General features: G+C 48.0%; 1 protein-coding gene across 4 annotated transcripts in view; it reads right to left on the reverse strand.

Moving 5' to 3' along the window:
• The window catches only part of sv (paired box protein shaven), an 81,028-nt gene that overhangs the window by 36,873 nt on the left and 18,506 nt on the right, over positions 1-25,649 (reverse strand). Inside the window, exon 1 of one of the 4 annotated variants that reach the window (XM_046618461.2) lies at positions 164-502. The exons of the other annotated variants lie outside the window; for them this stretch is intronic. Within the exon in view, the coding sequence (XP_046474417.1) occupies positions 164-278 (115 nt within the window). The 5' untranslated portion in view covers positions 279-502. Of the gene's footprint in view, positions 1-163; positions 503-25,649 lie in introns of those variants that run through there. 4 annotated transcript variants of the gene reach the window in all.

A 25,649-nucleotide genomic window follows, 5' to 3' on the forward strand; every position in this document is an offset into this window, starting at 1 on the left:
CGGTATCTTTTCCCACAACCTTTTCCTACGAGGGAAGAAAAAAATTCCTACCTGCGCAGAATCGCAACGACGAAAATCTACGGCAGGGGGGGGAGGGGGGGGGGGGGGTGGATAAAATTGCAAAGATAAACTTAACGTATAAACCGTAACCACAACCACTTACTCAAGAGGAATATTTGCTCGTTTCCTACGTAGAATTCATTGGGTTCCTGGGACTGTTTCTGCCAGCTCTGATCATCGCCCCAGCAGCTGTTCGCGTGCCGAATGGCCACTGACATATCGTTAAGGATCACCTTTTAATCGCAGCCGCCGATACAGAACCCCACTAAATTCACTCGTTTAGTCGTTAACGTAACCGCGGAGACCGATTAACGAGCCGCTAAATAAACTCCGTACACATCCCTCGCTCACCGCACACGCAAGTGATTTTTTTTTACCACCAACAAGTGTCCCGATTCTGTGCGCGTGTAACACGGCTTGGCAGGTACTCGTAAATCGCTCGTCCCGTCGCGGTACTTGGCTCATGACTGAAGCTTGGACAGGTGTCCTCCCTTCCCCCCCTCCCCCCCTCCCTCTCTCTCTCTCTCTCTCCCTCTCTCTCTCTCTCTCTCTCTCACTCAAATCCTCTTACTGCCGAGGCTCAAAGTTTGTTTTGATTTCACTCAGATTCCGTTCCCTTCGGATCGCCGAGTCAAATGTCGGTGAGCGGGTAAATCGCGTAACCGGAATGAATGAACGTCGATGACGTTACGATTCAACGGCGTTTCTCCGTTTGAATGACGAGTTTTCCTCTGCGGTTGGATAAAATATTCTTTTCGGCAGGGATGACGGAATAATTGAAGGATCGCTGGCTCGAGGTTATCGACTTTTCCCCCCGTAAAAACAACGGGTAAGTATAGTAACAACCCCTGTATTCCGGCGATGCTAGGGTATTAAGGGTTGGCCGGCTCGAGTGGATTGTCGCTGCGGTGTCGCCGGCTCGTTTTGGCCGCGCCGCGCCGCGTCTCGCCGCGCGGCTGCTGCGGCACGTGCCGGCGCGTGGCTGAAGGGGGTGCTGCTTATGATCTATGCCCCGTCACCGTGCCCATATATATGGAAATAGTTGCTTCGTCGTCCAAAAATACCCCCTTTAACGTCTTGCGGCGACGTGAAAGTTTCATTGAGTTTCCCCGAAGAGTCAGGGGGGCTCGGTGTGTGTGTGTGTGTGTTCGTGCGTGTGTGTGCCGGAGCCTTTTAAAAATCCGCTCCGCACTAGCTGCACTCTTCGCCTCGAACTGAATGCCTCCGAGAGAGAGAGAGAGAGAAGCGGTGACGGGGTGAAGGAGAAAAAGGATCGGACTCTCTTTGTGCGGGTTTTTCGCTCGGGCCGACCTCGATCAATCGTGAAAACGGCGAAGAGAATTCTGCCGATTTTTTAGGAATGACGGTTCGGAAGCCTGACAAGACATGGGAATTATAGACTCGTGTAACGTCGCATTGTTTTAGTATGTCGCGTCGGTCTTGAAGGTGGCGATGTAATCTCGAAAATAAGGAAGGACGGACGGAAGGAAGGAAGGAAGGAAGGAAGGATGGAAGGAGCGAAGGTCCTTCGAGATTCCAGCGCGCCCGGGGTGCGGTACATATTTCACGCTCGGTGGTTTCATCTCGCGGAGAGAGAGACAATCTGAACCAGGATGGATACATCATCGCCGTGACGCGGCGTATAATAACCGGTGGTCCGCCACCGCCGCTGCCGCCGTCGACGTCGACGACGACGGGCGAGAAAAATCCTCCTTATTTATCCGTATCGTTGTCGTTGCGTGCGTCGGGGGGCCGAGGAGACCGGCGTCGCGGCGAGAAATCGCGGAAATCGAACATCGCGAGGCCTACGCGACGCCGGTAATGTATTCTGGGTAAGGAGGTGACGGTTGGAATAAGAGCCGGCGAAGAACAAGAAGAGGCGGAGGCTGAGGAGCTATTTGTCGCGTGACAAACGAGCCTCGAGCGACGCCGGGCGTCGTGGGTGGCTCGGCGCTACGCGGCATCGGGATCGACGGGCACCTCGCGGTCCCGAGGAGGAGGACGAGTCGAGGAACCGAACCCAGAGACCCGTGTCGACGGCTCGCGGGAGCCGGAGGAGAAATCAAAGAGCTGCATCGGCCCGCACACGTGACTCTCCGATCACTCATTTCGGTAGTTTCAACCTCGTTCCTCCCCCTCCTACACCCTACGCGGCTCTGAGTTGCAACACCGTCCCCGTATGCCCGATGTGTGGGTAAATACAGGGTGGCCAGAAAAAGGACGGGAACGATTTGAAACGTGAATAAAAAGCGAACGCGTTGCCCTATTTTCGAAAACTTTCTTTTCCTCAAGTCTGGAAGAATGGATCTTTCATTTCGCGTTTTAATATCCGAAATATCTTTATTCGCTGCTGAGATAGACGCTCTTCGAAACCCGGTTTTGTAAAAAGTCGATCTTAAATTACGATTTAAGGAATAATTTATTTTAGTTTAATTGATTACAAAAAAAAATATATATGTATACAACACTGTGCCTTTCATTTATTTCGTTGATTCTTAATATTTCAAAGTTTTCCGATAATTCACATTATCAACGTGAAAAAGCAAATGGGGAGCGGAATTCAGTTGTACGGTTCAGTGGGTCCAACATTCACGGTTAATACTGCTAGAAACAAAGTTTATCTTAGTAACGTTATAGTAAAGAAAAATTGGGGAAAATATCAATATTTTCTTAATTTCACAACAATTTTTGGAGAACTAAGATTTCCAAATACAAGTGCGTTTCCTCTTTTTACGGTTTACCGAATTTCAAACAATTCGAAAATATCGAATTAACGGTTTTTCCTCAGCATGAACCTTACGATAATGTTACTAACTTCAATACGATTGCCACAATTCTTCTTCGCCATGATGCAATATCTTGTGCATTGAAGGGTAAGAGAACAAGCCATGTGACCTCAACTTCCACGAGTGTGTGAAGAATTCTCTCCCGCAACTGAAAATGTGACGCTCTAGGTAATTCGCAAATATCAACAAAGTCAGTCGCAACACCATCTCGAAAAGTCTAAAATGTTCGTTATAACTGCCTGGTGGTTGGTCGTTGACCGAATCAATTTTGGTGTACTTCTCGACATCGTTTACAGTCGACTTTCTGGAGAATGTCCCGAAAACGGAAATTTAACTTTGAAGCGTGGGTTTTGATTCTAATTTTACAAGAAACGTTTCACGTTATGTGAATAAAATTTCAGAAGGAAATTGAGTTGAACATTCTTTGTTGCTAATTTTTGTCAGTATCAGTTTTCGAGAAAACAAAAACAGATTTTCGAAAATCGTTCAATACGTTTGGATTTTATTCACGTTTCAAGTCGTTACCTATTTTTTTTTATTCAAGCCCACCCTGTACATGTGTACGCATGTATGCTCAGCGTCGGATGCGTGCTTCTCGTTTCCTGGGAGCTTTTTAAACGAGCCCGGACTCATGGACCGCGAAGAGTGACACATTGCACCTCGTTTCGGTGCGGGACAATATTTATCAAAAATGAATTATCGCGCGAGTGGCGTTGCAACGCACGTAGGTGCAGCATTGCTTTATATAGCTCTGCTGCACGTATCACGGGATACAAATGCCGTTATGTCGCGTTTTCAAAAACAGCTTGTGTGAAAAAATGCTCTGCAGCTCAACCGATGCACTTCTCAAGTTCATAAACGGACTATTTTAAACCACCTTTTTTTCTATAACAGCATGTGGTTTGCCTGCAGCGAAAAATATAAACAAATTCTTCATTCAGCGAGTAACGATCGACAATTTTTAGTTTTGCGACTGTAAGCAGATAATCTAGTAGGTAGGTATTTTTCGATACAGTCACTCGTGACATATTTTGACATGACTTTTGCAATAGTAAATTTGACGTAGAGAGATCGCTGCTGTAAGTATTAGAAATTTTAGTATTGACAGGAATAACAGTCATTCTACACTGTATAAGTTAATTGTGCCACGTTTTACTGTAATCGCGATACAGTTTGAAACTATTTCGCCATAATCTGTCGCAAGAGTAGCAAAGTGAGATCCCTCTTATCGTCGGTATGCCTTTCGAGTAAATAAAAAAGACCATCAGAGACCACCTTTGATTCACTCTTGTCTTTCTATTCATATTTCATCCCAGGTACCCACCACATTCGCGTATATCTCCCCAATCCAGTTTTCTATGACACAGTGCAGGAATAGGTCGTACAAAGCGCGGTCGTATAGACGGATTCCATCCGCAGGGCGATGCGAAAATGCATTTCGGTGAGCCCAAACGGGCGGCGGCACGAGGGTTGGGGGGTGGGTACGGTGCTCTTGGATTTCGATGTGACCGGGAAACACATAATGTCTAATGGGGGTGATTGTGCTCGCCTTCCGTGACGGATCAATCTGCCACCCCCGGCCGCACCAAGCCCTGTCCCTCCCTCCCACCCTCTCACTCTCGGCAGCCACCCCTACAGGACGGCCGACAACTGAGCCGAAACCCAGGCGCGAACTCGAGCGAACAACGATCGTATACAACGATTTTATACGTTAATACAGATCGGGCCAGTGATCGCGAAGGCTGAGGAAGGACCAGAAGTGGCGCACGCGTAAACGCGTTCAAGGACTGTTATTATATCGTCGAATTATTATTAAGCGTCGTCGAGCGCCGATTTTCACCGGATTACACGGGGGCGAAACTGCGGGCTGGTTCTGAGCCCCGCTCTCAATTCCGTGGAGATTTATTGCCCCAAATTTTTGATTACACCGCACCCGGCGGTAGCCGTTATAATCCCGCCGTTGGCTTAACCGCTTGATTCAGTCTAATCGCCTCGCGTCCCTCCGCACGTTTTCGACTCTCCAATTTGAACCCTTCGAGTCCCCTCTCCCCCGCAAAAAAAATCTCGTCCGAGCAATTATGCAGAATCCCGTTCCGCTGATCGGCCGATCGGTTTGCGCGGGTTACATGTTATAATCGCAGGCGAGAAAAGAGTGGCAAATTTTTTGTAAAAATTTTTTTATGTGCGGTAGCGTAAAAAATTCGTCGAGCCGGACTCTTCGTTTAAATCTTACCGCACTGAAATTTCCCCCCATGAATATATGAATAACAGGAAACACCGAGACGGTCATTCTGGTCGTCTGTATGTGTAGAGACGGTGGATGGCGAATGATTACCCGAGGCCAGACAAATAAAGAAGCAATAAAGCGTGTGTCATAAACGACTGGAAGATTTATGAGTGTGTGAATATTTCTCTATTTCTGTTTCCTTAAGTTATATTAATTATCATTAATGTTTGTTTCTGTTTTCTTTTTTTTTTGTTATTCTTTCTTCCTCTCTCTCTCTCTCTCTCTCTCTCTCTCTCTCTCTCTCTCTCTCTCTCTCTCTCTCTCTCTCTCTCTCTCTCTCTCTCTCTCTCTCTCTCTCTCTGTCGTATTTGTCCGGTCAATAAATTAACGAGAACTCGTATAACAATAAATTGCGTTAGCGATATCGTGCGAGAGCCGAAGGGAACTATAACGCGTTATACGGTCATGTGTGCGGTATTACAGTACCAGTTCGAAAGACGTAGCGGTTGACATCCTTGCTCAATGAACGAGGCATCGGGAGAGAAAGAGAGAAGAGAGGAAGAGCGAGAAGGAGAGCGGGAGAGTGAGCGAGAGAGACGGGAGATCCAGAGGCACTTCCGTCGTGTGGCGTTAGGTGGCAGCAGATATTCGTCAAAAGTAGAAGCAGCCGTGTACCGTGGATATTGTCCGACTTTGTCGGAAACGTAGATTCTCGTTACCCGAGTCACGAGGCACTCTCACTCTTGTACCAACAAAAATTCACCCGATTATCATGAACCTGCCGCCATTGCTGCGAATTTTATCGCCCACGCAACGAATCTGGACCATAGAAGCTTAGTTTGAATTTTCGTCAATACATGGTTTGCGGATTTTGCATTCAACGAGAAAATAACAGCAACGAAATCATGCTTCTGGCAACAGTTGTCATAGTTTGTACGGTCGGAAAATAATCAAGAAGCCTCGAATCGGCTCAAAGAATACCGATGCAAGCCAAGTTTATAAATATGCCGAAAGGCGCGAAGCTTACGGTAACTCTGCAGAGTTAATAGTTTCGCCGCGATACCAACTCCGCTGCAGGCTTCTACTTCTCGTGACTGAAGCGCAAGACGCGTTAACGGAAAGGAGAAGTGCGTAAACGTTGGAAGTGGTCTCAATTTTTTTTGCCCAGATACGCGCGGAAAAATTTAGCGAATGATCGCCGGAAGAGAGGTAGGAAAAAAGAAGCTGAATAACGTAGAGAATGAAAATCATAACGCGGCAACGGAACGAGGCGAAGTGTCTTTATAAGGAGTCGAAGCGACGTCGAGATGCAGTCGTTGAATGTTGAATGGTGCACGGCATGCGGTGGGCACAACGTCGCAGTCTCTTATACGCATAGCTCGAGTCGAAGCCGTTCTTGGCGCAGAGCAGCGCAGCAGAAAGTGCATTAGGTAAGGCGGTGATTATCTCGTTGTGTAGTACAGCGTTCGCCGCATTAGCATTACTATCAGTCGAAACCTCTCCCTGAGCGCTAAGGCAACGCATGCCGCATTACGCAACTCCCGCGCTCGCACACACACATGCGTTACAAAACACCGAGCAACTCCCCAGCGTGCGGTAGGCAGGTACCCGAGTTATGAGTTTTGTCGAGACATTCCTCGCTGAATTACACGAGCTTTCGTCGCAAGCCGCGAATACGCGCGTTGTCCTTAGGGAGCACGGAATCCGATCAGCTTCGTGCGGTGTCTCTTTTTCTCCGAGCGAGGCCGCGGGGACCAGGACCAGGATCAAAAACTGCACGCGCGAAGCGGCCGCACGGATCCAGCGGCGATAAGTGACCGGGAGCGAAAAGCGCGCGTCCCTGATCGGGCACTTTGGGACTCTTTAGCGAAGTCTTGCGGTCGGGCGGATACCGATAATTGGGTTCCTCGAGGTCAGGCGAGTGTGCGGTACGCGCAGAGCGGCACCCCACGCGTCGAGCTTTGAAATCGAGTTCGGCAGCTTCCGTTGATCCGCAAGCTCACCGTCAGACCGCAAGAGCGCGGCGCCGACCGCAAAAGCTCGCGACTCGTTGTCGAAATCCTTGCGGACGAGCGTATCGGCGCGCAGGTATAAGCCGCGTGGAAAAATCGGACAATTTTAATTTCGGACGAACCGCCTGACGTCATGTCAGCGAGACGACCGGATCACCGGGGTGAGTCATTCGGTCGGAATAGCATCGCGGCAGCTCCGCTGGATGCCGGGACAGAGCGACTCGCAGCCGGCCTCGCAAATCGTTTCCTGCCGGCTTCTGCCATCGAGGCAATTACCGCAGGTAGGATACGCGTGTCTGTGAATCACGGGCGTGCGTTAACGCTCACACCGACTCGTTCTGTACGTACAAACTCACGCTTTCGGTCGAGCCTAACCTGCCTTTGTGGTCGACCGAGGCCTCGTCGTCAGACGCCGATGATAAACTCCCGGGCGCGCCTCTCCCTCAAGGCTCGTCAAAATACAGACAGAAGTCGTGTGTCTCGATCGTCATCGTCATCGTCGGCCGCGTCCGCCGGCACAGCGGCCAAAATAAACTTTCCCCAGAGTTTCGAGGACGAGGATTAATTAACGCGATTTTAATGATAATTGCCATCGACGTTGCGGGTACGCAATCGAGCTACGCGCCGATGAATATTATACTCCTCCCGCCTTGCATATTACACTCGTCGCTTTCTTTCGCACTTTCCGGCTGCCTGTCTGGTTTGTTTTCACCCGCAGCTCTCGTAACCCGCGATGAAAACGAAACTCGTCTACGCGGGAGTGAAAAAGCCAAGGCACGAGGCTCGGGATCCTCGAGATCCACGCCGATAAATCATCCCGACTGCACGGCTCTCGGTTAAAAAGCTGCAGCACGCCTCGCCCTGGGACGCGATTTTACAAGCTCGCAGCGGATGCGCCGACCCGCGGCGATGCCGAGTCGGCCGGAAGTCGCCGGCTATCCCCGTGAGAATCGGTTATCTAATTTTCGGATTGCGGAGGAGGAAAGTTCGGGCGACCGAGCGCCGGGGTGCCGCCGTTGGAAGTTTGGTCCTCGTTGCGGCGACCGAGCGCTTCGACCGTTTTTCTGTCAATCTCCCGTGATCCCTGTAATTTCCTGTCTAGAGAACCGCGCTGTGGCTTAATGTTCCATTGTCTCAGCACGCTCCCGCCCGCCGTGCACACCGTACACCGTACCTTTGCACCCTCCGCTTCGGAGCCTTCCGAGGAAACCGAGGAGGAACGCTGCACTACCTCCCCCTTTGACTCCCACTATTTTAACTACGCGCCGCCGCCAGAGATTCTCAGTCGAGCGTTGTTCCCAGTCGTTCTCATTTTTGTATCAAGGCAATTTTTATTTTTTCATTACTTCATCTTCTCTCTTGCTCGTTCCAGGGAGGTTCAACGATTCACAGGCGAGACCGCATCTGGATCAATTCCAGAATGGCATTGTGCAGGGAGTTCAGCGCACACGGGTTAACCGGTCGGCTTTGTGTTGCAACGGGAGAATAGAGAAAAAAAAAAAAAACGAGCAAAGCGGTAGGAACATTAACGCCGCTAGAGAACGTTTCCAGGAACGGCGTAGGGAGTAAAATTCAAATTTCTGTCACGGTAGATGAAAGGAGCGGGCCGATCTGGCTCGCGTCGATCGCGGGATCCGAATTACCGGGAGCCCTGGTCTAATCTAATAACGAGGCGCGAGTTGAGTGGAGTTGAAACCCATGAAAGCGGACCGCGGTTGCGGGCGTAATTGCCTCGAATCCAGGACTCGTCCTGCGGGGCGACTCGGAGGGCAAAAAACGGGCCTAGGTACTCAGGGCTCGCCGCCAGAAATCCGAGAGAGAGCCGCGATCCGTATGGCATTGCGGCTCTCGGAGATCGGTCGCACGATAGAGCCGGTCAAGGACGCGGACTTCGTTCCCAGAGCGGGTCGTCTTCGCGTTTTCGCACCTTCGGTGAAAAACCGATGCCGTGGAGCCATTAGGTACCGGAGCCGGTTCGCTATTCTCACGCCGGCCGCGGCGCGTCGGGGCTAATTTCGTTTTTCATCCGACACCCTCGGGCTCCGGGGGTCGAAGGTTCGACTTCGCCGAGGCGAGGCGAGGCGCTACACTTTCACCGCGCACCTGCGCTATGTGTGTTATAGAATCGCGGAGTTTAAAGCATCCTCGATGAGCGTTGCGGAGGCTCGCGTTTCAGCCAGTAAGTCAAGGGGGACACAACGGACAATGGGGGCCGCGGGAGCAAACACAAGGACGCTCCCACGTCGCGCTCCTCCCGATCCCACCGCGTCAACCTGCGGCTAAAGCTGACTCGAGAATCGGACGAGGCCTGCGGCGAAAATGGAAGGAAGATGGAAATTACAAGAAACAAGCGATTGAATCGATCATCTTTTCCCCATTAATCGAGTACAATCGATTCATCTTCCTCACAATCGGTTTTTCATTTTTACTCCCATGAACGACGCGATACGATATCAATTTATGGGATCAAAATTTCAATTATTATCATTGTCCTACTTACCAAGTACCTATTTGATATAACAAGTGAAAGATGAATGAATATTTTCACCTCGTATTGAAAAATATCTTGAATGAAACTTTAAATTATCAACAACTCTTCCGCTATTGAGACTGCATTCTGAAATTTACAAAATTTTGGTTTCATTATACACCTTTTCAAAAAAATGGGAAATGAGCGATTCATCGGTTAACTTTTACCGATTCAATCAAGTCGTCTTCGATTATTTTTAGCTTAGTGGCCATCGCTAGAGAGAACGAGGGAATTCCATAATGGAACGGCACGCTGTCATCGTGTTTGCTTCGATTTGGCCTGACTGTACCTTTCGTACAACTTCGAGGCTCTCGTAACCCGCAGAAATCATAAAATTAGCCTTAATTTTAATTCTGTTAAATCATCTCCAAGTCGAACAACCAAGAGAGACGGAAGGCTCAGGAAAGCTCGCGAGCTCTTTACCCAATTCCAGTTTCGAAAATCTCGTCGGGGGTGGTCGATATTCGTCCTTGGTCGAGGAGTAGCTGCGGAAGGAAAGCTGAGCCTGTTCGGCGGAATCCTTTGACGAAGCAATACGGCGATATAGGCAAGACTGTTAAAGTTTCTTCACCGGGAATTGGATGAATAGAGGCCGATTACTCTGAGTGAGGTTTTCGCCGAGCGTATTTACGGAAATTACCGGCTCACGAGTGCTGCACCTGCTCCGAAGATCCTTGTCGGGGATTCGTACTAAGTTACATTCCGGGAAATCCTTTACTCGCTTCCTTTTCCCTTATTCTCTCTATTGTTCAATAATTTTCACGCCAAATTCACCTGGAGAGAACTTGCACTCGGAGTAAAGCCGAGGAGAAGCTTATACCGTCGATTCGAACTAGAAAACTTGCCGTTTAGTCGCTTTTCGTCTCTCGTAGAGGCCATGAGGATAATGAGGATACAGAGGACCCGTAGAAGTCCTGAGTCTATAGATGACCTGTAGAGCTTTTAAAGATATTCTACTCTAAGCCTAAATGTGGAAGAAATGGAAATATCAGCCAAGCTTGGGTCTACAATGGATTCTCTTTTCGATACAAAGTTAGTCTTCCAACCAAACGTAGGACTTGCAGGTCTACACGAGGATCTAAATTTCGACTCGGGCTATAATTCAATGATCCAAGCAGGATTAACTTTCCACAACTTTGGTCGTAAGTATAACCAAAACGTTCTATACTTGGGAAAAAAAAATTGCACTCGCCCAGAAGAGTGGCCCGCGTTTCGTTTTCCCCTGCGCCGGATGAATTCCAGGTTCCACTGGGTGATCACACTTCCGGTGGTGCAGTGCGCGAGAGCACAAGAGGTTCCTACGTGCGAGACAGGCCTGCCTCGGGTTCTCGCACATTATCGTCGCAGACCAACGAAATTCTCGGCCGTTCGAATACCGCCTGCGTTTCACTCGCGTTAGCCGATATGTCGACACGCGGAGCGATTTCGCGGCGCGTGATTACCGCGATCCTTAAAAGGATACGCCATGCATATATATTCCCCCCAGTTTGATCGTTAGAAAAAGGAAAACTTGGTGCAGCGTTCGCGGGGTTTTTTCTTTTTTTGTTTTTTTTTTTCAATTTTTCAAACAGGCATCGAGGAAAAGACAAATTCGAAGAATAATTTCGGATATCCTACGAATTCCGCATCGCTGTTCGAACCGCGAGTCCGACTCGCGCTTGAAGCCTTATAATATTATGTGGACGGACACACAATGACGGTACGACCGCGTGTGTAACATGGAGATACGGGTGTAAAATGTGGGTCGCGTGCACGGGCGCAGTGTAGGTATTACCTGGGTAAGTATACGGCGAACGCGAGGCACCGGATTCCGAGAGGAAGGAAGGGGATCGCAACGAGCAACGGTCCTGGAGCCGCAGCGGCGGTCCGGTGGCTTGTTAGAACTCGGGCTACATATCTACATACGTTTCATGCCGTTTTACGGTACCGAACGACGCGACGTCGCGTTTCATTTCTCCAGCCTCGGCTGCGCGCGCCTATTTTTTGTTGAGTATACTCCGGAGTCCGAACCCCTTGAATAATTGCCTGCGGAACTTTCGAACCACGTTGGCCTGTGCCGGAAAAGTGCGATTCGAGTTCATCCGGAAGGAGGACGACGGGAAAGACTCGCGATTTCGAGACGAGTCGGGATCCTGGATTCCCTCGTCTTCGTTCTAGTCAAGCTTCCGCGAGTTACGACCGCACAAAACATGCTAAACGCCGTCTTCGGCTAACCAGCTGAATTCATTCGCGCCGTCGCGGTTATCTACCTTCGAATATAAACGAGCGAGGAATAAGGCGGAAAATTACTGCGCAATCCATCTTCTCTGTCGGATGCATATAAAGTCATTAGCAATCGCGCCGGGAATCCTGCACGGCGATCGGATGGATCTGCGAATTTATAAAAGCTATCGCGAAGACTTGTCAATCCTTTCCTATACGAATCGTTTAGCTTTTTATCGCCGCGTTTCAATCGCTCGAAAGGATCGGCGTGTATAAAACAAACAGATTCAGGCAGAAAAAGCTCGATCTTCGCGGATTTGCATGTCCCGTAGGGTAGTTCATTTTTAACTCGTTTGTTTTAAGGTGCCACTTCACAAACTTGTGACAAATACTGAAAGGAATAACTGTCGTAAAATCTGGATGAGATAGGAAAATATTCAAATGTCGCTACCAATTTTAATTTGAAATATTATTCACTTATTTCTATGTCTACACTGTACGGACTTATTTGTGGTCCAATTAATGATTGTTCATAAAAATCATTACTAAAAACGAAATAGGGACATATTAAGGTGATGCGATACTCCTTGGACCACGATACGAGAAAAATAACTTATATATACATACAAGTCCGTAAGGTGTACGCACAAATATAATAAAAAAATTTAACATTAATTGGTAGAGACCTCTGAATATTTTCCTACCTCATCCAGATTTTGCGACAATCTTTTTTTCAACATTTGTCACAAATTTTTCGAGCAACACCTTGAAAAAACAAGTTATATATAAAGGGAAGAAGTGCGATTGGACAGACCGAACGCAGGGATGCGGAGTGAAGTGATCCGGCGTGAGGTTAGCCGGGCGGATCAGGGGCGGGCGTATCTACTGCAGGGGATCCAGAATCACGGCTTGTTTCGTTCGGCCGATTCCCGTTGCAAGCTCGACTCGCCGCGGGCGATATCGCTAATAATAATACTGCCCACCATCGCGGTAGACACAATAAGCGCGTTTGTGCGAGTGACTCAATGCAGCCTGGAGATCCGACCGAATACACCGTCATTAAGGTTTTACTGTTTTTCCGCCTCACGATCTCCTCTATCGTCTATCTAACCGCGTTACGGTTATCTCGCCTATATATTCGCGCGTGTATTTCATTGCTAATCGCCATTCCTCGAGGACACTATTCCGCGGCCTGCCGATGTTTCTTGTCACAGATCCTACCGTTTCTACAGCTAATCACCAGCACGTAAATCGATTTCCCCGACGCTATTTGTCTCCGAGTATTATACGTGCAACGTTTAACGCGGCGTCTTACACATCGCAATTATTCTCCGCCGAAGGCTATCGCTTCATTTTTTTCTTTTTTTTTTTCTTTTATTCTTTCGTCCTTCTCACTTTACGGATTTTCTCCTCGTTAATGTATTATATACCATTATATCGCTTCCATAAGTGACCGCGGTATCTAATTCGATTCCCCAAGTCGGTTGTGAAAACATTGCTATTGGAAGTTTTAACTGCTCCTTTTTTTTCCCCGTCGAAAGTCGGTGCAGGCAATTCGTGATTACTGCATCCCACAAACTTTTAGTCAACGATTGTTATTCCCATGACTTTTCAAGCATAGGCAGGTATAGCTTTTCCTATAATTTCAACATCTACCATTTAATCTGAAACCCAATGTCTAGGTACCACGACCATATCCTAAACCAAATCACTCTTCAAAAATTGTACCAGGGGTGAGGAAAAAGCGAAAAAAAATATATAAAGTCCTTCCTGAAAAGGGAAAGCCGAGAAGGATCAAGCGTCCGCCTGACCTGGGTCAAGACCCGAAGAGGAGCGAAGCGCGGTTCGTGGCGCCGGTCGTGGACACCTGTCGCGGGCGTTGGCCGCTCGATCGCCCAGGAAGAAGAGCTGGAACCTCTCTCGGCGAGCTTCGACCGAGTGGCTTGCGGAGGTCAATGGTCCTCCCGGGTTCCCCCGTTTACCCCGGGGCAAGGACGCCGATTATATCCTCGGCCCTGAGTAGCGCCCGGAATGCATCCTTCGCGGAACAAGAAGGCCGCCCGAATCGATTCCGGATTTTTCCCTTTGAACGGGAACTTTCATACCTTTCGACAGCCGAAGGTGCGATTACACCCAAAATATAATCGCGAGTCGGGATCGGTAATTCGCAGCGTGCGGATTGGCGGTCGACTAACCGACTGACTGACGGATCGAATAGGACGAGATCGAGACGCTGCGGAAGACAAGACCGGGACTTGCAGGATCAGGGCTGCTGCTCGGAATCGACGGACGCCGAGTTAATTTATCCAACCGGAGCCAGTCAACCGCGAAAGAAATCTTTCCGCTTGCTCGCATCGTCGAAGGTGCTAAGCGGACCGTTTATGCTAATTTTATGGATAAATTATTGTTTACAAAACGGAAAATTATAAACCCAACGACGATGGCCGAGCGATCGTCGTAGTACTTATACCCCGCAATCGTTTCATTATTTTCACTGCAATTCTACGTCAGATCGGACTAAACGATTTGTCGTATATCTTGATCCTTTTCGTTTCTCCTTTGACAAGTTTTCGTCTTAAAAATTGGCGGGTTGGAATATCGCCTGCGTTTTATTTACCTGATTGTAAAAAGTGGTAGTGGAATAATTCACTTTTTTTCTATTTACTTTTTAGTCCAACATTATACCGAGGGAATAATTGTGATGTGAATACAATCTCGGAAGGTCAAGATCCGCGGACAAATGTATTTTCGAAAAACCTGTAAGGTCGACTCTCGAGTTATAAAAAGTTGGAATAACGCTCGACCCACCCAGCGAGTATATCTTCTTTCTGAAAAGTTCTAGTCCCTTCAGCTTGCGACAAAAACTTGGACCGAGGTCGGTCCGTGCCTTCGAACGAGAAGGAAGAGTCCCACGGAATCGAATACGCACTTTTTCCGTCGACTCGTAACCACAGCTCGAAGTACCACCGCCTGCGGGATGAATATGCCGGCTCCCAGGGGGAGCGGGAAGAGAAGGGAGGAGAAGGGAAGAGGAGCGAAGATGAGTCGAGATGAGAAGGAGGAGGACGAGGAAGAGGAGGAGGAGGAGGAGGATATCGGGCAGCTAATCAACACGGAAGTGTTCCGCGAAGGAGTTCCCATGGTCGCGACGACGAGGCAATAGACTGTAACCGCAGAACCGGGCAGGGACTTGGTCGATTGCTCTAGTAGAAGAAGAATAAGACGAGGGGTACGAAGGGGGGGCAATGATCGTCTCATTGTGGGCGTCGCGACGCAGCGTGAGATCTTTTTCGACGGGTGATCATCGCCCTTGCGCTAAACGAGTGAAGACAGCGGCCCCGAGGCGAGCCTGACAGTAATCACTCACTCCGCAGTTTGTACAACACGGCTGTTATAATATTCCCATTCAGTTTTCACCTTGTTCTCCGCGTCGCAATTACCGCCTTCGATCGGCCGCCCCTTTCGCCGAAAGACGTTGACCTTACCTATCTGACGCGGTTTATGCCTACGACACATGTTGCAGATGGTTGTGCAGTTTGCCTACTTCGATTCATTGACGAATCGTGGGATTTTAAGTTTTAGGAAATCGAAACAAGTTTGAAGTACAGAAAAATGTATAAACGATGACGATGGGATGGGATAAATAGTATTGCAAATTTTGTTTCACAATTCGCTTCACCGATCAGTCAAAAATAAAACACGTAAATCAGTGAAAACGTCTTGATAATAAACACCCGTTCGGCCCGTACCTGCTGACCACATAATTCTTATATTCAACTAATAATTTTTCAACATTTCGTACAATAATTTATTTAAAACTCGACCGTGTTGTTACGAATTATAAATCGCGAAGAACAAGCTCCGTTGCGCGTTACTTTCACCTCGATTAAAAAATCTCGCTCGAGAAAATTCAGCGAACCGAAAGCAAGTGAAAAGAATATACGAAAATTAGAAGAAAAATTGAGAAACGAATCCGTTGTTTGATTAGCTAGGAACGTTTTTCCGAGGATCTCGCCGGCGTGGGGCTGACCACCTGTTAGCATGAGACGAGGATCGATGGGGCATAAGATGGGCTATTCACTTGGGCCCGTTTGCCCGAGGAGCAAGCCGTAGTACCGGCAGTAAAATAGCATTGATATTCCCGAGGAGGATCGGGAGTCCGTGTGCCGATGGTGAATAGGCGAGGAGTCGTGAATATACCTGTAGGACTCGAGTTGGCCTCCTTATTAGACGCGGGGCGAGGGGGGGGAAGATTACACCGGAGGTTGTAAAATGATTACCGGGATACGGACGATCGGGAATCATCCTCCAGGACCCGGACCGGAGCGGCACCGAGAGCCCGAGATAGAAATCGCGTCGGCCTCGCCGGACCACTTTTACCGATCTCGATTTTCGATACGGACCGCTATCCTTTGCGCATCTCAAGATCCTCCGCCTCCGCCTCCGGATTATTCCCGCCTGCCCGCCTAAGTGTAGGAAGCAAAACTGTCGTCGGCTTATCTCGGCTCGTTCAGCTTCTTCCTGCACTTTTCACCTTGCGGTATCTTCACCCACCTTTTTACCCGTCGCCATTGCCTACGGCAGCTTTTGCCACCGCCCCGTCGCTACTTTCAACCACGATGAACGTATCGGGTATAATTTTTATTCCCGGCTCAACCGTGATGTTAAGACGGAGGGGTATGTACAGCTTGGAGGGTCCAAAATCGTACCTATTTTTAAGACTTTTTTTTTTTAATCAAATGAAAACACTCGGAGCAATTTGAATTTGAGGGATATATTATTTATAGTTTGAAGAACACTTTAGAATTTTTTCATCGAAATTAAATCAATTTTTATCCGTTTGATTTGACATTTTGACAAAGTCTTTAAAACTTGTTTATCTATGTGGCTAGATTTTTGAAGTTCAGCCCCACGGAATGCGACCTCCAATTCGAAAAGGTGTTTATAACTCGAAATTTTTTGAACCGTGATGTCAGGATATGCGCCACGCGGCTATTTTCTTATTAATTTCAATGAAAAAATTCTAAAATGTTCTTGAATAATGTGGCCAGAGTTGAGTCGGAAATAAAATCTTTTACAATCCATACAGAAATAAAAGTAGATTATCCCCTTGTTACATAATGTACTGTTACCAAAATTGCAACTCTCTTTTCAGTTCCCTCGAAAATAATGAAAAAATAAATGTAGCATTCCTACAAGAAGAATGCAATATACGACTATAACATACAGCTTTTCTGTGCCTGTGATTATTCGCTTATTTATTACATTCTACATTACATTTGGTACTGAATTCCGCGAGCAGAGTTCTTCCGAGTAGTAATAGGAGTAACGTCGTCGTCGAAACGAGTCGAAACAAGGAGGGCTGTAATTACGGGTGTTTACCGCGGGATCTGCGCAGCTCTCTACCAGTTTGTAAATAAATGTTGGGCTTCGGTTGAAGCGCCCGATGCCGCTGTGTAATACCTACGCAGCTTCCATTGTTTCTTGTTATCGATCCTTGAGATCTTTCTAAAGTCAAACCTTGAAATCGGACGCCGCTATACCTACACATAACGTACGAGCTCCAAGGACAGAGCGGCGTCACTTTTCTCGCTAAACAATTATAAGCTTATAACGTGGCTAAATAACAACGTTCTCGATCTATTCGGCTGTCTGTCGTATCTTGAGACACCGGAAGACGCGTATGCCTCGGTCATCGTCGTGACGATGTTAGTTGAAACCGATAGACGTACAATTTCATGCGTCAAATGTACACAGTTTACGAAATTATTCCCATGGATAGATTTTCGGCATTGGAATTGTCATAAAAAATGAACAAATTCCGAAAATTTCATTCAAGTACTTGTCAAACATTGCCTGTAAAGTTTACAATCTTTCTGCGCAGGATTGATATTTTCATCGATTAAAGTACGGGACAATATCTGAAAAAAATTGAAAACCTATTCGAGGTAGATTTGTATAAGCCTAAAACTGCAGGATAAATAATTCATAGGGTGGCTAGTCGATGGGTTTACGAATGTTAGATTAAATCGAGGCTTTCTACGATACTCGAAAATAAAAACTTACCCCAATTGGTTGTAAGAATAAGGTGAGAATCGGCAAATGATCCGTGAAAATTTAGCGCGACAAGTTTCAATTACAATCTTCACGCCTTGGATCTGAATTATTACCGGGGTATATAAGAAGGGCGATAATAACCTGTAATGCTAATGTATAATGACAATCGAGTGGATAGATAACTGCACTGCAGCAGTCGGGCGTTCAGGGAGCTCCAAGTTGTGAATGTAGCGTTCGCGTGGACGCAACGAAGCATGGCGGGAGTAGTTCGCATCAAGCTGCTATGCCGCCTCTTACACGGGCAGGTATCTACCTACCGCTCGCAGGTTCAGGTAATATCATTATTTCAAGCTAAATAATAATTGAACAATTTTAACCGTTTAACCGTCGGTCAGGACGACCGACACGAGCCGCTTTGTGCACCTCCTACCGGCCCGCGGAATACCGTGATACGTGCTGCAATTAGCGCGGTGATGCGGTCGCGGAATGATAATCGATACAAAAAACGCGTGGTTCGTCGAAGATGATCAGACATTAGACGGTTCTTATTATAATTTCGGTGATTGGATGGAAGGAATTTTGTTGGGCTGGAAAGCAGGAAAGCTTCCTCAATGGCACAGAGGTGCTGCGCGTAAAACGAGGATCGACAGATGGAATTTCATTTATCATGCCGTTGTCTCAAGAAACAAGGTACGAGTAGGCTGAAATTGAAAACTAGAAGATAAAGTGAAATAAAAATAAAAATTAACATTTGCACGTATAAGTAAACCTATCAATGTGACGACGTATACAGAGACTGAAATGGATAGAACATGGATATAAATAAAACCAACAAGAACACCGTGACACTGGATCGTAAAGTGCAAGAAAGTGAAACTTCTCTAGCGCGCGTATTGACGCAAGGAAGCTAGTTATTTACCCATTTCGAGCATGTGTTTTTCCTTGCTGATTCCGATTCACTGCAACTTTGAAAATCACGAGGTTCGAGATCGTTGGTTCTATACGAATCTGAGGTAAGAATTCATAATTTCGGAATCAGTGACGCTTTAATTTTTTTTTTTTTTTTAACTCTGACTTCATACAAAATCTCGTCGTAAAAGTAGATACCAAGTTTCATACGAATCAGGTAACTTTTTAAGCCTTATATTCCTATCACGCCGATAATCCGAATGCCCAAGTTTTGAGTTCACATATAAGACAAATATGAATCGTTTCGTTCGTCCAGTTTTTGAAATTCCCACTCCAAAAAAATTAATAATTTCACGGCGATTTCGAAGTCTGCGCATCATCTCGAGCCTCTGTCGCCTATCTCCGAAAACTATTTGCGGGGCCTGCTGCGTGACAACCTGTTATCCTAAAACCGCACACCGCCAGGGTTGTATTGTATTAACGGCATTTCAGCCCGCAGAGAGCGGCGTCGGCGACGTGTAGCTGATGCTGATGCTGATGCCGACGCTGATGCTGATGCTGATGCCGATGCCGATGCCGTTCGCTACCTGTACAGCATACGTCGAACACCAGACTGCGAGCGCGGTTGCGGCCGCGGTGCGACCAGACCGCAGTCATTATCCACGTCCGGTCAATCGCTTTTCGATCCTCCACACCGGCTCCTCTCCTCTCCCTAGGTCCGCGGATCCAGACATTGTACCAACTTTAGCCCTCGTTTCCCGCCATCTTAATTTCAAACAGTGCACGTTCAGCTTCTTAACGAGAGTTCGATTTTTTCACCAGGCGATGCCGAATGATCTTTATATCCGCAAGTATGAAGCGACTGGATCACGCGACGCTTGATAAAATTATTATCTTTTAAAGCCACTGCCAAACAGTAACAATCATCTATCCGCACTGCAACAAATCGTGATCCAAGGCAAAGACAAAGCCCCGTACGCGAAGGAATTTTGCGGCGGAAGTGAGATTTTGTTTTATTTTGCAAACTCTTTACTAGTTTCATCTGGTTTTCTTTTTTGCTCTAAGAATTCCCCACCTCCGTCCCTCAGGTTTTATATTTCCACCGGCTTCGTTCCTTCTTCCAAGACTGACGTAATCACCTTCAAATTGTCCATCACCGGAAGTTCGCTGACCGTTATTTGCAGTTCCTAATGATATCTGTCAACGCCTTGTAACGAAAATGCGATCGCATGTTCCGTGTAACTCATTTGCGATGTACATAATGAAACAAACAATACAGGTACCGATAATTTTTCCACAGTGTGAATCGACGCAAGCCGAAGGTGAAAATTTGGCTGAAGGATCGTTGACCCGGCCGATTCATCACGAAGAGCACCTGTTACGCCGTAGAACCGAGGCTTTGCTGGAGGTCGCATTAGCCGGGCACTGGGCGTGGATTAACACGTCAACCGGACAATGGCCGGCGGTCCTAACGCGTCATTGTTACCGGCAGGTAGAGGTGCACGGCATGCCATGCATGTGCGGAGACAACAACGGCCCGGTAGAACGTGGACAATGAGCTCCGGTGTTCTGCCCGAGTCCAGAACCCCCCGGAAAGACGCCGCGGCTACGCTTTGGCGTCTGTGTGAGTGACCCGAGAGCCGACGTTGACGCCCAGAGTGAGAAGATGAGTATCTGGTGAGTTTTTTGCCGAGTGCAGGAAGTTTCCCTTTGGACTCGATCGACCTTTACCGATCGAGGTCGTTCTGCCAGGTGGCTGCTGATTCTTATTTTTTACGAAAAGTTCCACTTCTCCTTTCTCCGGCTCATCCCCTGGTAAGTCAATTTCGCCGGACACACCCTGTAGAGAATGCACTCTACGAGGTGGTGTTGGGTGGAAAGGCGTGCAGCGCGTAGTCAGCGCTGCAAGGCGTCTATGACCGGTCTATAAATCGAATAAATCTTAAAACGATAAAACGATCGGTGTTTTGCCGAGCAACAAACAGGTTACTAATGCACCACGATCCAATCACTGCCCGGTGTTCATATGTGCTCGAACTTTTCCGACTCGTTGGGTCATTTTTGTTCTTCTTCTTCTCCTTCTTCTTCTTCTTCTTCATTTTGTTCCATTGCTTCGGTTTACTTCAGCCTTTTTTCGCTATCCTCATCCTTCCTTTATTTCTGCAGGAGCCTCGCTGGCGCACCATATTATACACACTCTGCACTATAATGTGCTACAGTGAGTAACAACCGTCTCATACCGAGTTGCGCGGACTCGTGTGCAGCCCTCGGATTGAGCCTATGTAGGTATACAGGTACGTGGGCATACACCATACACCTTCCAGGCCGACACAGGACTGCCTACTTCGTAATTTGTTTGAGTGAGCCAACGAGCCCGCGTTGTCTCTCAGATGGCAGGCTATACTTCCTGATCACCGTGAGCTTGATAATAATTTATTTATAATTATTTATAGGCAGCTAGTCTGACGGTGGGCAATTCTCGCGACTGGCAGCTCTGCTTATAATACAACCCGTTAACCAACCCATGAAACACAGGAGGACAATGACCACCGTCGATCCTTGTCGACTTCGTACACACTCTCAAACCGATGCCTCGTTGAGATTTTCTTCGTTTTTTTTTTTTTTTTTTATGCATCGGTCGATATTTCATCTCACAAGAGAACTCGAGTCCCTTTTGGTCAGACCACGATCAGCGATGGGGATTGCGACGAGGAAAGATGCCAGCTTCGCAAAATTAGAATGACTGGAAAGCGTCGGATGACATCGTCTGGTCATCCAGAAGTACCAACATCATCAAGGAAGGTGATCGCATATTGCGTTATATCTACGGTTCCTTATCTGCTCAGCTACAAATGTTCCGAAATGTTTGCGACGGTGCGAACAGGTGAAATCGAAAAATCTTTCCCTAAAGCGGGAGAAGAGACTCGCCATCGGATCGTCGAGTTATCTATCGCCATCTTGACGTGTTAATTAGGCGTTCGTGTCTTGCGTCGGTCTTGACGATGACGCTCTGTAGCGAAGAAGCGAGACAGCTGCAGGACTGGATTCTCGATTCTGCGAGTCCGGGGTCTTCGAGTTCGCAGCATCCAGGGCGTGGGCGTATCGCAGTTCTCGCATGTGCAACAGCGACGTACATGAGCACGGGGTTCGTGCATGCAGACCGCGGAAGCACCGGATTACAACCAGTCCTAACATCGTACTATCAGACTCGAGCTGTCATCCCCGTTAAAAGTCAAAGCAGTTATGCAAATAGGGCCAAAGACTGCGTATTACATTACACTATCAACCCCGAAGGGTAGGCGGAATGTACACCGAGCGTTACCGATCCAGTTGGAACCATTGGAACCAGTGCCGGTAAGTCGAGTGTCCCAGTTATTGACCCTGTGCCAATGGAACACTTACCTTAGTGACCCCTTGATACTTTTTCAAGGAAAATTTGAAAGGTTCATCGCTTCGATAGATCTCATGCCATCGCTCTATCTCTTTTCCCCTTTCTATATCTTTCACCCGCAGGCCAGGTGGATGGCAGATAAGATCTGAAATAATTGTCGAGGCATATGATTGTTCGAAATCGAGTTATTAAATCGCCGCTTTACGGTTAGGTATACAGGCATATATTGTATCGGCGCATAATACCCGCCTGTATCTCGGTTCCTATCCCGCCCCTGCGAGCGGGCAAGGGAAGGTCAAAAGGTCAGTCTGGCTACCGATACCAACTAACCAACAACTTTCATTTCGCAATGGTCTCCGTCCGCCCGCCTGCCGTTACAGGCCGATCGATTGTTGCACGTTACATACCTACACACACGTATAATATCTAATATACGATATCGTTTGCAATATCCACTATAAACGGCGAACGTAATTGCGCCTAATTGCACATACCGAGGAGAAAGAAAAACTGGGAAGAAATCAGGAATAGAATCGGATCTTCTGCCCCGTCTGGCTGGAGATTAGCGGAAGGATCTTCCGACCAGATACAATGTTACGTTGCCGATCGCGTATCGTGCCGGGTGAATCGACGGATGCATACGTGGAGGAATAAGGGAAGATGAATTGTAATTCGCGGTTTCCCCACCATCGTATTATCGCGGGCACGAGTCAGCGTACGTCAAGCCGTGCAGCTTGCTGCGGACCGGCGCAGGGTCGACCGGTCACGATACCCTGGATAAGTAATGATAGCCTGCCCTCGCCTCGTAATCAGTCCTCCATCTTAATTTATGTTTGCCCCTGCCGGGGGGTCTTCCCTTTTTTCTATTCCCAGCTGATCCCTCTTACCGCCTCCCGCTCTTCTGCCTCGGGCTCTCTTCCCGTTCATCTCGTCTTTCTCCCAACTCTCATCAAACCGATATCTGTCTCAATCGAAAGCGATACGTTCGAGAAGTACGACTCAGCGAAGAATGTTCGAAGCTGCAGTCAACGAAAAAGCACTTTCACGGTGTCCTGGAGATGTCCTTGAATTTTTCCCGTCTCCTGGAAATGTTCTATTTTTAATGTCCTTGAATTTGTTACCAATTTTTTACCGGACACCATGACTTTGCACGGAGCATGAAAACTCAAATAGCCAAAGTTGCAATATATTTCGCTTCATCTTCGAGTGTAACCGAACATTACGAATGGCTAATCCACGTAAACGCGTGTAACGTTGGAACCGCATACGGAATGGTCGTAGCTGCGATCGTTTGAGCTCAGTTTAATGCATGGCGACATAGTGCAAGGGTTGAACACTGCGGGGCAGAATGGTCTACAACTTGTAGCCTCGTTACGGTAACGGCGTCATGCACCGTTGCTGTTTCGGTCGACGTGGCTGCACTGCAAACAAACCCCCCTCCCCCCTCCGAAATCCCTGCACTGTTACAGGGTTCAACATCATGCTCCGTTGACTTCTTGTAGTTCCCGCGTCGCGACTATCGCCATCTTCGAAATCATCCATCCCGACGTTTGTTTTCCCCCCTGCACGATGACGCGACGAAGTGTAAAAAGGTGAACACGAGAACGGAATTCGTCCCGCAACCTGCTGTTCCGAACGCGCTTCCAGATGGCGAGGTGGGCCGGTTTACAGTTCGTAGGTGGGTAAATCTATGGGGCAAGGGTCGGTCCCGCCGACTGGCGAGCCGCCGTCCCCATAACCACTACTCACGAGCTAATTGCCGCGCGTGTCGAGGAGCGTAGCTACCGACACCCGCCTTTCCCCATTCTTCGTTTCTAAAGAACGACCGTTAAGCCTCCACCTTGTAATGAGGGATTTTAACCATTCGGCAGCCGTTCGATCCCGTTTAATTAACACCTTGTCAACAGGTGTCGTCTTGGAGGCCAAGCACCGGTCAGCCAGTGGAAACCGTGTCCAATCGGGGAATTAACTTATGGTCGTTGGTTGTAGGCTACATCGAAGGAGTCGCGATGCTGAAAAACCGCATTTTCATCCATCGGTAGAAATTTGTTCAGTTATTCGGTCTAGCGGTAGAGCGGTCGTCCAGTCTAAAAACTCTTCCGTCCGAATGACCGTAGAGCTTGAGTTGACCGATGGACGGTCATTACTGGATTTTCAACTAACTTTTCTCTCCGCAATCTCGACGCTTCGCGATTTACCTGGCGAATAATACGAGCACTGCAAACGGCGCGCGTCCTGTGCGCCAGTGTTCCGAGCACCTTGGCTCGGCCACTGCTATGCATCCACCGACTGTCCGTTGCCCGCTACTTTCTCTACGGCATCTAGAGTAGCTCCGCTCTGCATTATTATCTGTCTACGTTCTGCTATCAGTCTTTGGTATTTTTTACGTGCCCCCATCGCCCGTCGTACATGCACGTACACGATACACACGTAACAGGATACCGATTATACACGCTGTCCTCGGCAATCTCTCACTGCATTATACGAGCATGCGGTGCACGATGTGGAAATTCAATTTGACGGCGTTAGCGAGGGATCGCAATTAAGGTGTGATAAATTTTTCTCTCATCATCCACCGAATCGATTCATCGGGAAGAAATTGAAATAGGAAAGAACGAACGAAAGTGATGGATGGGCTTATTTTTGACGCGATGTTCGAGACGGCGATCGAACCACGAGATCCGAAAGGACGAAAATCGGCCGTTGCCCAATTTGAACGCGAATAGCGTTCGATCGTTGCTAATCCGCAAAGGCCGCGTGCGCGTGTAGATGATCTAAGCCGAGGAAGGCGCGTTATGCGATCGTCTTGAGAGACGGGCGCGAGCCGGGAGATCTATTAAAATAATAAATTGAAATAACTGGAATAACTGCGGTAGAGGAGCGCAAGAAGCATCTCTCGGTAATATGTATGATAATAATTGCGCGTTGTACCAGAACTCGAGCGTATTATTTTACAGGTAGGTAGACATCCCGCGTTAATACCGATGTAGATGATCACGTATTACCTACTATCGTCATCCCGCATACCTTACCGCTATACATCCAGTCAACGCGCTCGCGACGTCCAACGGCCTTCAGTCATTTTCACCTCCTGATCAGGTTTCCGTTCTTTCGCAGCGTCGATTTTTCCCCGCTTTGCGAGAATCATTTTTCCTCGAGCTTCGAGAACAGGCTCTCTCGAACCATGTGGGGCAACTAACGCTCCCCGATGTTATAACGCGGCACAACCGGCGCTCGGTCGTAACCCGATCGTCAATCACGCCCACGCGCCAGCTCAGCGCCAATCGGCAGTTGCAAACGGGGTACCCTGTCTCTGCTTGTCTCCGACTAATCGCCATCGCGTTTAAGCGACAAAAACCGCTGCGACCCAGAGTGGAAAAAAGCAACGGACACGTCTTCGACCGTCACAGACGTATTGTACGAGGAGCAAATTTGAGGATATTTGCTTTTCGCCCAGAGACTGGGGAATCGTGCA

The sequence above is a fragment of the Neodiprion pinetum genome, chromosome 1 (assembly GCF_021155775.2).
Source record: "Neodiprion pinetum isolate iyNeoPine1 chromosome 1, iyNeoPine1.2, whole genome shotgun sequence".
NCBI lineage: Eukaryota > Metazoa > Arthropoda > Insecta > Hymenoptera > Diprionidae > Neodiprion > Neodiprion pinetum.